The sequence below is a fragment of the Stegostoma tigrinum genome, chromosome 47 (genome assembly GCF_030684315.1).
Source record: "Stegostoma tigrinum isolate sSteTig4 chromosome 47, sSteTig4.hap1, whole genome shotgun sequence".
NCBI lineage: Eukaryota > Metazoa > Chordata > Chondrichthyes > Orectolobiformes > Stegostomatidae > Stegostoma > Stegostoma tigrinum.
The window spans coordinates 2,914,214-2,925,332 of record NC_081400.1 but is presented as its reverse complement, the minus strand read 5'-3'; the positions used below and the strand labels follow the sequence as shown (position 1 = coordinate 2,925,332).

At 59.3% G+C, this 11,119-nt stretch overlaps 1 protein-coding gene across 1 annotated transcript in view; it reads right to left on the bottom strand.

Annotated features, from left to right (window-relative positions):
* Positions 1 to 306: 306 nt before the first annotated feature.
* The window catches only part of LOC125449734 (thrombospondin type-1 domain-containing protein 4-like), an 85,771-nt gene continuing 74,958 nt past the window's right edge, over positions 307 to 11,119 (bottom strand). The window contains exons 9-14 of the mRNA XM_059642973.1: positions 7,511 to 7,715; positions 5,748 to 5,921; positions 3,972 to 4,145; positions 3,151 to 3,330; positions 2,379 to 2,523; positions 307 to 829 (exon numbers count right to left, since the gene is read on the bottom strand). Coding sequence (XP_059498956.1) covers positions 663 to 829; positions 2,379 to 2,523; positions 3,151 to 3,330; positions 3,972 to 4,145; positions 5,748 to 5,921; positions 7,511 to 7,715 — 1,045 coding nt within the window. The 3' untranslated portion in view covers positions 307 to 662. The remainder of the gene's footprint in view (positions 830 to 2,378; positions 2,524 to 3,150; positions 3,331 to 3,971; positions 4,146 to 5,747; positions 5,922 to 7,510; positions 7,716 to 11,119) is intronic.

Below are 11,119 nucleotides of genomic sequence, written 5' to 3'. Positions count from 1 at the left end.
GGGGGTGTAGGGGGTGGAGGGGGGTGACAGAGATAGGGAGGGGGTGTAGGGGGTGGAGGGGGTGACAGAGATAGGGAGGGGGTGTAGGGGGTGGAGGGGGTGACAGAGATAGGGAGGGGGTGTAGGGGGTGGAGGGGGTGACAGAGATAGGGAGGGGGTGTAGGGGGTGGAGGGGGTGACAGAGATAGGGAGGGGGTGTAGGGGGCTGGAGGGGGTGACAGAGATAGGGAGGGGGTGTAGGGGCTGGAGGGGGTGACAGAGATAGGGAGGGGGTGTAGGGGGATGGAGGGGGTGACAGAGATAGGGAGGGGGTGTAGGGGGATGGAGGGGGTGACAGAGATAGGGAGGGGGTGTAGGGGGATGGAGGGGGTGACAGAGATAATAAATAAATTAAAACCGGTTTCAGTCGTGGCCCTGAGCCGTGTACCTCGCCTTCGAGGGAAGCTGAAACGTTGCCTCGGCGAGGAAGTAACTGTGTCGGCTGTCCACCAGGCCTGAGGCCTAGCCTGTGGGCGACAGGGCAGCCTGGGAGCGATGGCGGCAGTGGGCCGGTGGCTCTTGGCTTGAGGCTGTGACTATACGGAGGGTCGTGGTGGGTGGGATGGGCGGTGGAGGTGGAGGAGACAGTGAGGGAGGAGGAGGAGGAGAGGCCGGCGGCGTCCTCAGGTTCCCCGGTCCCGTCCCGGAGTGTGGCGCCCTCGCGAGCCTGAGGCCCGGCGCTCAGCGTGAGTACAGGCCGCACAGCAGACATCCTTGTAGTAGGAGTAAACGCAGAGCCGAGCCTGAACTATCACCTGGCAGTTGTAGTCCTTGTCTTTGCAGTTCTCATCTGGGCAGGTAGGGGGCAGGGGGGGCAACAGAGACAAGATGAAACAATCATTAGCTCCATCTCCGTGATCAGCGAGGAGACATTTCCATCAAGGGCACGGCATTCTACCTGACTAGAGAGGGCCAGAATGGCCTCCTCCTATCCCTGTGACAGGCTCAGGGAGGGCGGCCGGCCGAGTGGCCTCTTCCTGTTCCTGTGGGACTGGCCCAGGGAGGGCGGCCGAGTGGCCTCTTCCTGTTCCTGTGGGACTGGCTCAGGGAGGGCGGCCGAGTGGCCTCTTCCTGTTCCTGTGGGACTGGCCCAGGGAGGGCGGCCGAGTGGCCTCTTCCTGTTCCTGTGGGACTGGCTCAGGGAGGGCGGCCGAGTGGCCTCTTCCTGTTCCTGTGGGACTGGCTCAGGGAGGGCGGCCGAGTGGCCTCTTCCTGTTCCTGTGGGACTGGCCCAGGGAGGGCGGCCGAGTGGCCTCTTCCTGTTCCTGTGGGACTGGCTCAGGGAGGGCGGCCGAGTGGCCTCTTCCTGTTCCTGTGGGACTGGCTCAGGGAGGGCGGCCGAGTGGCCTCTTCCTGTTCCTGTGGGACTGGCTCAGGGAGGGCGGCCGAGTGGCCTCTTCCTGTTCCTGTGGGACTGGCTCAGGGAGGGCGGCCGAGTGGCCTCTTCCTGTTCCTGTGGGACTGGCTCAGGGAGGGCGGCCGAGTGGCCTCTTCCTGTTCCTGTGGGACTGGCTCAGGGAGGGCGGCCGAGTGGCCTCTTCCTGTTCCTGTGGGACTGGCTCAGGGAGGGCGGCCGAGTGGCCTCTTCCTGTTCCTGTGGGACTGGCTCAGGGAGGGCGGCCGAGTGGCCTCTTCCTGTTCCTGTGGGACTGGCTCAGGGAGGGCGGCCGAGTGGCCTCTTCCTGTTCCTGTGGGACTGGCCCAGGGAGGGCGGCCAAGTGGCCTCTTCCTGTTCCTGTGGGACTGGCTCAGGGAGGGCGGCCGAGTGGCCTCCTCCCGTTCCTTTGTGACAGGCTAAGGGAGGGCGGCCAAGTGGCCTTCTTTTTCTGTGTAACAACTCGAGGAGTAGGGCTGAATGGCCTCCTGTTCCTGTGTGACAGGCTCAGGGAGGACGGCCGAGTGGCCTTCTTTTTCTGTGTAACACACTCGAAGAGTAGGGCTGAATGGCCTCCTGTTCCTGTGTGACAGGCTCGAGGAGTGGGGCTGAATGGCATCCTGTTCCTGTGTGACAGGCTCAGGGAGGGCGGCCGAGTGGCCTTCTTTTTCTGTGTAACACAATCGAGGAGTGGGGCTGGATGGCCTCCTGTTCCTGTGCGACAGGCTCGAGGAGTGGGGCTGAATGGCATCCTGTTCGTGTGTGACAGGCTCAGGGAGGGCGGCCGAGTGGCCTTCTTTTTCTGTGTAACACACTCGAGGAGTAGGGCTGAATGGCCTCCTGTTCCTGTGTGACAGGCTCGAGGAGAGGGGCTCAGCGTCCTGCTCCCTCCATCTGGAGCCAGCACCACAGGAGCCCATCGGCACCGAACCCTTCCTAGGCCCACCCCGACGGTCTCACTCACCGAGGTCCGGGAGGCAGGGGTGACTATGGCAGATCCGTTGGTCAATGGGCCTCTGGGCCTCGTTGCAAAGGCTGCTGGGAAAGCCACCATCGTCCAGGCACCGCACCTCCCTCGCCTGGACTCCTCCCATGCAGGACTTGGAGCACTGTGGGTGGCATGGAGACTTGCGGCGTCAGTGCACTGCCGTCCATCCTCACGTCGCCCCTTAAAACCCCCCTCAGCCACCCCCCACTCCCTCCGTCGCCATCCCTACTGCCCCACAGCCAGACAGCCCCCTCATTCCATGGAGGGCGGGGAGACAGGTTCTGGGCACCATCCCTTGCTGGAGTGACCGACTCCCTGGGGCTACGCTGTGGGGGGTGTTAGTACACGGCACGACACGACAGGGGCCGGGGAGGTCAGAGGAGCTGACCTCTTCCTGTACCTTTCCCGTTTCACCCACAGGCAACTGACGATACCTGATTGCTGGTCATCCCCAGGGTGCCCTGGAGGAGGCAGTGATGAGCCAGCATGGTGGGGACTCTCAGTGAAAGTGGACCTCACTGGCCAACCCAAGCCAGGGCACTGTTCAGATCGGGTTGCTTCAGTATCTGAAAAAGAGGGGGGGGTCCACGTCCCCACTCCCCGAGCTGACGGCGCAGGGACGGTCATTGAGGATGGACCCTGCGAGGATGTCCTGGAGCTGAGATGTCCAACGCTAGGAGAGGAGACCCCCTGCCCTGGAGCCAGACCCTCCACCTCGGGGCTAGGGGGGAGGAAGGTCAGTACTTGCCTCGCTCCAGTCGGTGGTGAACCATTGGGAGCCGCAGGGACCCGCATTGCAGGGCTGCACAGAGGGAGGCTTCTCGAGGTGCGCGCACTCCGAAGGGGCTGTCACTGTGAAATTGTTCCCCACTTTGACAACGCAGATGAGATCTCGATTCTGGGTCGCGTTCCCACACTGAACAGGACACTGGCAGGGAAAAAGGACAGAGTTAGCAAAATATTTGGGGGGGCAACATCCTCCAGCTCCCGGTACCCCCACCCTATCTCTGTCACCCTCCTCCGTCCCCCTACACCCCCTCCATATCTCCGTCACCCCCTCCAGCCCCCACATCCCCTCTCTATCCCCATCACTCCCTCCAACCCCCTACACCCCCTCCCTATCTCCGTCACCCCCTCCAGCCCCCACATCCCCTCCCTAGCCCCATCACTCCCTCCAGCCCCTACACCCCCTCCCTATCTCTGTCACCCCCTCACCCTGTCCCTATCTCTGTCACCTCATTCAATGCTCCGGCCCCAACACGTGGTGGAGATTTCCACAGGCTCCCCGACTCTGGGAGAAAACATCTCAGCCTCAGCCCATCTCCTTTAGACTGTCACCTCCACCACCGCACCCCCCAGTACCCCCCACCCCACCCCACCCTGCCCCAGCCGGTTCTGATCTCTCGTGTACACCCCCAAACCCGGGTCACTGAGAACATCCTTCCTGCATGGATACTGTCTAGTCCTGTTGGAATGGTGTAGGTTCCAAGGCTTCCTACCATTCCTCCCCCTTAAACCCCAGCGAATACCATCCTAACCAATCCATGCCCCTTGCCCCAAGGCACTCACCTGCTTCCAGGGACTGGCGTACCACTGGACCTGCCGGGGGCAGTGTGGCCGGGTACAGGCCCTGCTGTCAGGGGGTCTCGGATCCTCACAGCTCCCCACTGAGTGCTCCCCAATGTCGTTGTTCAAACAGACAACAGACCTCTTCTGTATCCCGAGACCGCAGTCCACTGAGCACTGGAACACATTATGGCCAAGGAATGGGAGAAGAGGGAGGGAGGGAGAGGGAGAGGGAGAGAGAGAGAGAGAGAGAGAGCCCGGCAGGGAAACGGGGAGGGAGGGAGGCAGAGAGGGAGAGGGAGAGAGAGAGAGACACTCCGGCAGGGAAATGGGGAGGGAGGGAGAGGGAGAGGGAGAGAGAGAGCCCGGCAGGGAAACGGGGAGGGAGGGAGGGAGGGAGGGAGAGAGGGAGAGGGAGAGAGAGAGAGAGAGAGAGCCCGGCAGGGAAACGGGGAGGGAGGGAGAGCCCGAGGTGGGGAACACAGGGACAGAAGGTAGGAGAGTCCAGGGGAGAGTGTCCCCGCAAGGTGGCGGTGGGGGGGGGGGGGGGGGGGGGGGGAAGCGGAAACAGACAATGTGGTGCATTAGTAGGAGCCCTCTTAGGGGAAAAAAAGAGTGCCCCCCCATCCCTCGGGACAAACCATTCCTTCCCCACCCCCACCGATCGTCAACCCCAGCCCCATGGGAGAATCACCCAGTCTCATTTGCTCCCCACCCCCCACAATACACACACACACACACACACACATTCACAGACACACAGGGGACCCTCCATCTCCAAACGACATGCTCCTTACCCCGAACAATGACTTCTTCCCGAAACCCCCCCACCCATCCAACCCCTGGGAGACCTCATCCCAGCAGATTCTATCACACCTCCCCCTCACCTCCAACACCCCATGCATCTCCACTCCCCTTCCCCTCTCTCCATTTCCCTGCTAACCCTTCCCTTGTGCCCAAACACCCTCCAGTGGGAAATAGAGATCTTCCTCTCCATCTCCCAAAGACCTTCCTCCACCTTGGGAGACCATCCCCCTCTGTACCCTACAAGGGGTGCAGTTTCCAAATCCCCATCCGTGAGCCCCATCATGACCCATCCGCTCGTTCCCCGCACAGGAGGACCCAAGCCCCTGGGTGACTCTTCTCTCATTTCTCCAGGTTCAAACCCCTTCACGGCCCCGGCCGAATTAAAACTCAATGCTGAAAAGCTGGAACTGGAAACGAGATCAATCGGGGATATATGGACGTCGCTGGCTGGGCCCAGCATTTCTTGCCCCGTCTCTAATTGCCCCCCTTGAGAAGGTGGGGACGAGCTGCCTTCTTGAACCGCTGCAGTCCACCTGCTGTGGGTTAACCCGCGATGCACCTTAGGGAGGGAATTCTGGGATTTTGACCCTGAAGGAATGGGGATATATTTCCAAGTCGGGATGGTGAGGGTACTCCCACATATCTGCTGCCCCTTGTCCTTCCGCATGGAAGTGGGTCGTGGGTTTGGAAGGTGCTGCCTGAGGATCTTTGGTGAATCTCTGCAGCTTGCAGACGGTATACACTGCTGCGACCGAGCGTCGGTGGCAGAGGGAGTGGGGTGTTCGTGGATGAGGTGCCAATCCAAGCGGGGGCTACTTTTTCCTGGATGGGGTCGAGTTTCCAGTGTGTTCAGTAAAACCCGGGGGCATCGGTGCGAAGATCTGAGCGAGCGACTGTGGAACGAGTGCACCCAGCCAAGCAGCCCCCTACACCCCCATCTCCTGGTGCCCGCTCCTCCAGCCTCCAGCTTACCTTGCTGCTCCAGTCTGTGTAGAACCAGCTGGTCACACAGGGGCCCATGTCACAAGCCTCACTGTCGGTGGGTTTCTGTTTGGCACTACATTCTCCCTCGCCCACCACGTTGCCCTGGTTGCTGACACATCGGATGTTTCTCTTTCTCTGTCCCACTCCACACGGTACAGAACACTGTGAGCACGGACAGAATGGCATGAGGAGGGGGCAGGCAGGCTGGGAAGGAGCCCAAGGTCAGCGCCTTGCCCTTCAGAGGGGATTTGAGGTGGTGGGGAGGTGCGTGATTGGCCCCAGGGATAGGGACAGGTGCGCAGTGCAGGGAGACCTCGGGGTGCTCCTTGCAGACTTGAGGAACCCCACACCACGTGGAGCTGCCGGGGTGGGGAGGGGGAGAACTCAAATCCTGCGGCGAGTGGGAGAGAAGTGGGTGGGGGGGGACCATGCGGATCAAACAGGATGAGCATCTGAAGAGATGTAGAGTGGACGGTTTAGGCACCTCCCCAGGCAACTTGAAGGCATGATCCCCAGTCCCGGAGCGATGGGAATCGGGAGCTGCTCGAGAGGCCGGGATTGGAGGAGCGCACAGATGTTAGAGGAAGTGACAGATCGGGAGGGGGTGCGGGAAGGGGCCGGATACAGGGTGGGGATGCAGGGGGCTGGAGATGGAGAGGGGGGTGGGAGATAGGGAGGTGGTGCGGGGAAGGGGGGGTCAGAGATAGGGAGGGGGGGTAGATATAGGAAGCAAGCCGGGGGGGTGTGGAGATAGGGAGGGGGTGTGGGGCGGGGGGGTGGAGATGGGGAGGGGTTGCGGGGGAATCGGAGTAGCGAGGGGGTGCGGGGGTGTCGGAGATAGGGAGCGGGTGCAGGGCAGGGGGGGTGTGGTGGAGATAGGGAGCGGGTGTGGGGTGGGGGAGGTGGTGGAGATAGGGAGGGGGTGGGGGGTATCGGAGACAGGGAGGGTGTGCGGTGGGGTGGAGATCGGGAGCGGGGCGGGGGGGGGATGGTGGAGATAGGGAGGGGGTATGAGGGGGTGCAGAGGGGGGTGAAGATAGGGAGGGGATGCGGGGGTATCAGAGTAGGGAGGGCGTGCAGGGGCAGGAAGATAGGGAGCGGGTGGGGGAGATGGGAAATAGGGAGGGGGTGTGGGGGCGCGGAGATAGGGAAGGGGTGCGGGGCGGGAGGGGTGGAGATAGGGAGCGGGGCGGGGGGGATGGTGGAGATAGGGAGGGGGTACGGGGGTGCGGAGATAGGGAGGGGGTGCAGGGGGGATCGGAGATAGGGAGCAGGGCAGGGGGGATGGTGGAGATAGGGAGGGGGTACGGGCGGTGCGGAGATAGCGAGAGGGTGTAGAGAGGGTTTGCAGATAGGGAGGGGGTGCAGAGGGGGTTTGGTGATAGGGAGGGGGTGCGGGGGGGGTCGGAGATAGGGAGCGGGGCGGGGGGGATGGTGGAGATAGGGAGGGGGTGCAGAGGGGGTTTGGAGATAGGGAGGGTGTGCGGGGGGGTCGGAGATAGGGAGAGGGTGTGCAGGGGGGGTTGGAGATAGGGAGGGGGTGCGGGGTGGTTGGAATAGGGAGGGGGGGCAGAGAGGGTTTGGAGATAGGGAGGCGATGCGGGGTGGGCGCGGAGATAGGGAGGGGGTGCGGGGGGTCGGAGATAGTGGGGGGGTGCCGGGGGGGGGGGGGGGGGGGGGGGGGTGCCAGGCAGAGGGAATGGTCAAGCGCACCGGGGTGGAACCAATCCCATGTCTGCGGCTGTAATTACCGACTCCCAGTCCGTTTGGATCTGCCAGTGGGTACACGGTCGGCTCTCACACGGCTGGGTGGTGTTTGGTTTCTCCAGGTGGGTGCAGTGACGCGGGTGAACTGCCACCGTGCGGTTGGCATATGCCTGTCGACACAGAACCTGTCGGTGGTAAATTCCCCGTCCACAGCTCTTGCTGCACTGAGACCAGGCCCCAACGCTCCAACTGCAAAACAGGGACAACAAAGGCTCTGTTATTCTGTATATAAACCCCCCCGAACCCCCCACGATCAGATTCCAGTCTGTAACTCCCTCCCAGGGGGGTATCTGTTACTCTGTATATAAACCCCCCTGAACCCCTTCGATCAGATTCCAGTCTGTAACTCCCTCCCGGGGTATCTGTTATTCTGTATATAAACCCCCCCCGAACCCCCTCGATCAGATTCCAGCCTGTAACTCCCTCCCCGGGGGGTATCTGTTACTCTGTATATAAACCCCCACCGAACCCCCCACGATCAGATTCCAGTCTGTAACTCCCTCCCCGGGGGGTATCTGTTATTCTGTATATAAACCCCCCCCGAACCCCCCACGATCAGATTCCAGTCTGTAACTGCCTCCCGGGGGGTATCTGTTATTCTGTATATAAACCCCCCTGAACCCCTTCGATCAGATTCCAGTCTGTAACTCCCTCCCGGGGTATCTGTTATTCTGTATATAAACCCCCCCGAACCCCCTCGATCAGATTCCAGTCTGTAACTCCCTCCCCGGGGGGTATCTGTTACTCTGTATATAAACCCCCCCCGAACCCCCCACGATCAGATTCCAGTCTGTAACTCCCTCCCCGGGGGGTATCTGTTATTCTGTATATAAACCCCCCCCGATCAGATTCCAGTCTGTAACTGCCTCCCGGGGGGTATCTGTTATTCTGTATATAAACCCCCCCGAACCCCCTCGATCAGATTCCAGTCTGTAACTCCCTCCCGGGGTATCTGTTATTCTGTATATAAACCCCCCCCGAACCCCCCCGATCAGATTCCAGTCTGTAACTCCCTCCCCGGGGGGTATCTGTTATTCTGTATATAAACCCCCCCCGAACCCCCCCGATCAGATTCCAGTCTGTAACTCCCTCCCCGGGGGGTATCTGTTATTCTGTATATAAACCCCCCCCGAACCCCTTCGATCAGATTCCAGTCTGTAACTGCCTCCCGGGGGGTATCTGTTATTCTGTATATAAACCCCCCCGAACCCCCTCGATCAGATTACAGTCTGTAACTCCCTCCCCGGGGGGTATCTGTTATTCTGTATATAAACCACCCTCGAACCCCTCAATCAGATTCCAGTCTGTAACTCCCTCCCGGGGTATCTGTTACTCTGTATATAAACCACCCCGAACCCCCTCGATCAGATTCCAGTCTGTAACTCCCTCCCGGGGTATCTGTTATTCTGTATATAAACCCCCCCGAACCCCCGCGATCAGATTCCAGTCTGTAACTCCCTCCCCGGGGGGTATCTGTTATTCTGTATATAAACCCCCCTGAACCCCCTCGATCAGATTCCAGTCTGTAACTCCCTCCCCGGGGAGTATCTGTTATTCTGTATATAAACCACCCCGAACCCCCTTGATCAGATTCCAGTCTGTAACTCCCTCCCGGGGGGTATTTGTTATTCTGTATATAAACCCCCCTGAACCCCTTCGATCAGATTCCAGTCTGTAACTGCCTCCCGGGGGGTATCTGTTACTCTGTATATAAACCCCCCTGAACCCCTTCGATCAGATTCCAGTCTGTAACTGCCTCCCGGGGGGTATCTGTTACTCTGTATATAAACCCCCCTGAACCCCCTCGATCAGATTCCAGTCTGTAACTCCCACCCGGGGGGTATCTGTTATTCTGTATATAAACCTCACCGAACCCCCTCGATCAGATTCCAGTCTGTAACTCACTCCCAGGGGGGTATCTGTTATTCTGTATATAAACCTCACCGAACCCCCTCGATCAGATTCCAGTCTGTAACTCCCTCCCCGGGGGGTATCTGTTATTCTGTATATAAACCCTCCCGAACCCCTCGATCAGATTCCAGTCTGTAACTCCCTCCCCGGGGTATCTGTTATTCTGTATATAAACCCTCCCGAACCCCTCGATCAGATTCCAGTCTGTAACTCCCTCCCCGGGGTATCTGTTATTCTGTATATAAACCTCACCGAACCCCCTCGATCAGATTCCAGTCTGTAACTCCCACCCGGGGGGTATCTGTTATTCTGTATATAAACCACCCCGAACCCCCTCGATCAGATTCCAGTCTGTAACTCCCTCCCCGGGGGGGTATCTGTTATTTTGTATATAAACCTCACCGAACCCCCTCGATCAGATTCCAGTCTGTAACTCACTCCCAGGGGGGTATCTGTTATTCTGTATATAAACCCTCCCGAACCCCTCGATCAGATTCCAGTCTGTAACTCCCTCCCCGGGGTATCTGTTATTCTGTATATAAACCTCACCGAACCCCCTCGATCAGATTCCAGTCTGTAACTCCCACCCGGGGGGTATCTGTTATTCTGTATATAAACCACCCCAAACCCCCTCGATCAGATTCCAGTCTGTAACTCCCTCCCCGGGGGGGTATCTGTTATTCTGTATATAAACCTCACCGAACCCCCTCGATCAGATTCCAGTCTGTAACTCACTCCCAGGGGGGTATCTGTTATTCTGTATATAAACCTCACCGAACCCCCTCGATCAGATTCCAGTCTGTAACTCCCTCCCCGAGGGGTATCTGTTATTCTGTATATAAACCCTCCCGAACCCCTCGATCAGATTCCAGTCTGTAACTCCCTCCCCGGGGTATCTGTTATTCTGTATATAAACCACCCCGAACCCCCTCGATCAGATTCCAGTCTGTAACTGCCTCCCGGGGGGTATCTGTTACTCTGTATATAAACCCCCCTGAACCCCCTCGATCAGATTCCAGTCTGTAACTCCCACCCGGGGGGTATCTGTTATTCTGTATATAAACCACCCCGAACCCCCTCGATCAGATTCCAGTCTGTAACTCCCTCCCCGGGGGGGTATCTGTTATTCTGTATATAAACCCCCCCGAACCCCCCTCGATCAGATTCCAGTCTGTAACTCACTCCCAGGGGGGTATCTGTTATTCTGTCTCTAAACCTCCCCCGACGAACCCCCTCGATCAGATTCCAGTCTGTGACTCCCTCCTCGGGGGGTATCTGTTATTCTGTATATAAACCGTCCCCCCGCCGCACCCCCTCGATCAGATTCCAGTCTGTAACTCCCTCCCCGGGGGTATCTGTTATTCTGTATATCAACCCCACCGAACCCCTCGATCAGATTCCAGTCTGTAACTCCCTCCCCAGGGGGGTATCTGTTATTCTGTATATAAACCCCCCCGAACCCCCCTCGATCAGATTCCAGTCTGTAACTCCCTCACTGGGGGGTATCTGTTATTCTGTACATAAACCCCCCCGAACCCCCCACGATCAGATTCCAGTCTGTAACTCCCTCCCCGGGGGGTATCTGTTATTCTGTATATAAACCCTCCCCCGAACTCCCTCGATCAGATTGCGGTCTGTAACTCCCTCCCCAGGGGGTATCTGTTATTCTGTTTTTAAACCCC